Source organism: Trichechus manatus, unplaced genomic scaffold, assembly GCF_000243295.1.
Source record: "Trichechus manatus latirostris isolate Lorelei unplaced genomic scaffold, TriManLat1.0 scaffold00566, whole genome shotgun sequence".
Classification (NCBI taxonomy): Eukaryota; Metazoa; Chordata; class Mammalia; order Sirenia; family Trichechidae; genus Trichechus; species Trichechus manatus.
In genome coordinates, this window is record NW_004444502.1 from 9,410 (window position 1) to 13,122 (window position 3,713).

At 39.1% G+C, this 3,713-nt stretch overlaps 1 protein-coding gene across 1 annotated transcript; it reads left to right on the forward strand.

Moving 5' to 3' along the window:
• Positions 1 to 228: 228 nt before the first annotated feature.
• On the forward strand, positions 229 to 1,327 carry LOC101341810 (olfactory receptor 150-like). The gene is given in 1 exon segment (XM_004391118.3): positions 229 to 1,327. A coding segment is annotated over 1 exon segment (1,038 nt). The 3' UTR covers positions 1,267 to 1,327.
• The last annotated feature ends 2,386 nt before the right edge of the window (positions 1,328 to 3,713 follow it).

Below are 3,713 nucleotides of genomic sequence, written 5' to 3' on the forward strand. Positions count from 1 at the left end.
ACCATTGCACCACTAAGCCTCAGAACACTAAATGTTTTAAGTTATCAGAACAGTTCTTCGGATGTTCAAAGTCTGGTCAGTACTAAGACCCACTCTTAGAGCACAAAAACAAACAAAAGTATACAATTCTATCTGATGTTTATTTGTATGACCCGTAATACTGACATCCCAGAGTCTTTAACTTTCAACATAGAACAGTGACAGGGCGAGAGAATTGGAGATACCTGAATGATAAGACTTCCATCTGTTTCACATTGCATAAATAAACACCTACCTCAAATTTCTTGTCTTCCTCCATAAAATTCCCAGAGGAAAATGGCAACAGGAAATCACTCCATAGTGACTGAATTCATCCTTGCTGGGCTGACAGAAAAGCCAGAACTCCAGCTGCCCCTCTTTCTTTTCTTCCTAGGAGTCTATGTGGTCACGGTGATAGGGAACCTGGGCATGATCACACTGATTGCGCTCAGTTCTCACCTGCACACCCCCATGTACTATTTCCTCAGCAGTTTGTCATTCATTGATCTCTGCTATTCCACTGTCATTATCCCCAAAATGTTGGTGAACTTTGTGACAGAGAAGAACATCATCTCCTACCCTGAATGCATGACTCAACTCTATTTCTTCATTTTTTTTATTATATCAGAAGGTCATATATTGGCTGTGATGGCTTATGATCGCTATGTTGCCATCTGTAAACCATTACTTTACAATGTTACCATGTCTTATCAGGTCTGCTCCTGGTTGGTAGTTGAGGTATATATGATGGGCTTTATTAGTGCCACAGCTCATACAAGTTGCATGCTAAGAGTGGTTTTCTGTAAGGATAAAATAATCAACCATTACTTCTGTGATCTTTTTCCGCTATTGGAGCTCTCCTGTTCCAGCACTTATATCAATGAACTGGTACTTCTGTGCCTCAGTGTATTTAATATTCTTGCACCAACCTTGGCCATCTTCGGCTCTTATGTCTCCATCATTGCCAGCATCCTGCGAATCCACTCCATTGAGGGCAGGTCCAAAGCCTTCAGCACATGCAGTTCCCATATCTTGGCTTTTACAATCTTCTGTGGTTCTGCAGCATTCATGTACCTACAGCCATCAAATGTCAGCCTGATTGAGCAAAGGAAAGTGTCTTCTGTGTTTTACACCATTATTGTGCCAATGCTGAATCCCCTGATCTACAGCCTGAGGAATAAGGATGTCAAAGTTGTCCTAAATAAATTAATTCAGAAAAGACTATTTTGCTTTAGCAAAGATTTATAATTCTTGGAGAAGATTAAGTAAGGAAGGAGTCCACAGATGGCAATATATATACAACAGTAGTGAGATTATTACCAACACTTGATTATTTGGAGAAAAGTTCCAAGGATAAGACTGGATTCATTGTGTCACATGGAGGGCAGTCACATGGAGGGTAGCATCAATTCTAGGCCTTTCCAGAGGTCACCCGTAGTAACCCATATTACCTCTAATCATTTTTTAAAAAATCTTCAAAGGCTTTCATGTGGGGAGACTATAAATTATATAAATGGCATTTATAACTTTGTTAGATAAAACTTATCTATCATAATTCATAGAATGATCCATTTGGTCTGTATCCTTTGATCCTAATACATTTGTGTATTGACCCTTGTTTACTAATAAGTGTACCAACTCTTCTGGAAAAAGTGATCTCTAAAATAAATAATTTTTAACCATTTGAAATCTACAAAATTCAGTACCTACTAGTTACTAAGTGCAGAGAACTGAATTAAGGAATATGGTGGCAGATGATGGATGTGATTGTTGTTAGGGGCTGTCGAGTTGGTTCCAACTCATAGAGACCCTATGTACGAGAGAATTAAACACTGCCTGGTCCTGCATCATCCTCACAATCATTGTTATGCCTGAGCACATTCTTGCAGCCACTGTGTCTATTCACTTCGTTGAGTATCTTCCTCTTTTTCGCTGATGTTAGATAATAACACGTAATTCCTGCCCACAAGATTATAACATTACGGTGGAAGAGACTAATATAATAAACGTGGCTGAATTCATTATGTGTATTTTTACTTATTTCTTTATGCATCATTCTTGTCTTCACAGTTTTAGTATTGTGCTACAACCTCCTGAGAATCCTATATTCATTTTCCCCTATTGCTAACAGATTTTCCTTTTCACTCATATTATGGAATCACTGATGTAGAAGTGACATTCTTTGACTATGCATTGAAATCATATGGATCACTTATTCACATGCAAAAGTTAAAATTGGAAAAATTATTTTCTGACCAATTACATGAACCCCTCCTACCCAAAGACTCAATATTTCTTCAGGAAAAAAAAATTGGGAGGCAGAATCATTTTGTAGACACTCTATAATTGCCTGGGGCTTCACCTAAAAATGTGTGGATCTCCCTCCTTCCCTAGGGTTGTGGATTGAACTGTGTCCCCCCAAAATGTGTGTAAACTTGGCAAAGCCATGGTTTCCAGTATTATGTGATTGTTCACCATTTTTTCATCTGATGTGATTTTCCTGTGTGCTGTAAATCCTACCTCTATGATGTTAATGAAGCTGGACTAGAACTAGTTACATTAATGAGGCAGGACTCAATCTACAAGCTTAGGTTGTGTCTTGAGTCAATCTTTTTTGAGATATAAAAGAGAGAAGCTAGCAGAGAGACGGGGGACTTCATTACCACCAAGCATGAAGAACAAGGAGAGGAGAGTGTCCTTTGGACCCACAGTACCTGTGCTGAGAAGCTCTTAAAATTGGGGAAGATTGATGACAAAGACCTTCCTCCAGAGCTGACAGAGAGAAAAAGCCTTCCCCTGGAGCTCGCACCCTGAATTTGGACTTCTAGCCTGCTAGACTGTGAGAGAATAAATTTCTCTTGTTAAAGCCATTCACTTGTGGTATTTTTGTTGTAGCAGCACTAGATGTCTAAGACACCTAGTAAAAGAGGAAGTTTAAAATCGAAAGTGTAACTCAGATGATCATTTGGGAAGACTTCCAAGCAATAAATGCCTCCCTCTTCCCCTTTCCCAAATAAGCTACCACTGGTGCTTTTTAGAATAGCAAACAGAAGACTCTTATTAGTCCTCCTGAAAGGCAATAAACAACAGTAACAACAACAACAAAAAAGTTGCCTTCCTATTGATAACTCTCAGCAGCTATTCACGGCATCAGCTCCCCTAGCTCCTACCAGTTGCTGAGCTCCCACATCTTCTCTTGCAGGTGGTATAGCAACACCTGAATGTATTTCCCCATCTCTGACTCTTGAAGTTTCCTCAGACTCTTAAAGATCAGATAGCTCACTTTGCTTTTAAAACCACTTCTAGATGAGAGCTCCTGCTGTGTTCATTTTAATGCTTCTGAGATTCTAAGACTCCTAAACTGTTGCAGTAAGGAGACAAGCATGGACATCTCCAAATAACATCATGCTCTTGACTTCTCATTTCTATAAAGCTATGTCCAGAGGCAGATCACAGGGTTACTAGGTCTTTTTTGACCAAACATGAGCATTTATGCCTGGTTAAAGTGTATTTTTAAAATCATCTGACTGGACTGGCATGCATAAAACTGTGCTTGCTTTGTCATCAAATAGGAAACATTAATACACCAATGTGATATCACCCTTTACCTCAACACATAAAATCACAGGTTGTAATGAGAGAGGTGAGGATATTTCCCTCTTTGGAAACTAGAAGAAACTTCTTTCTTGGCTTTC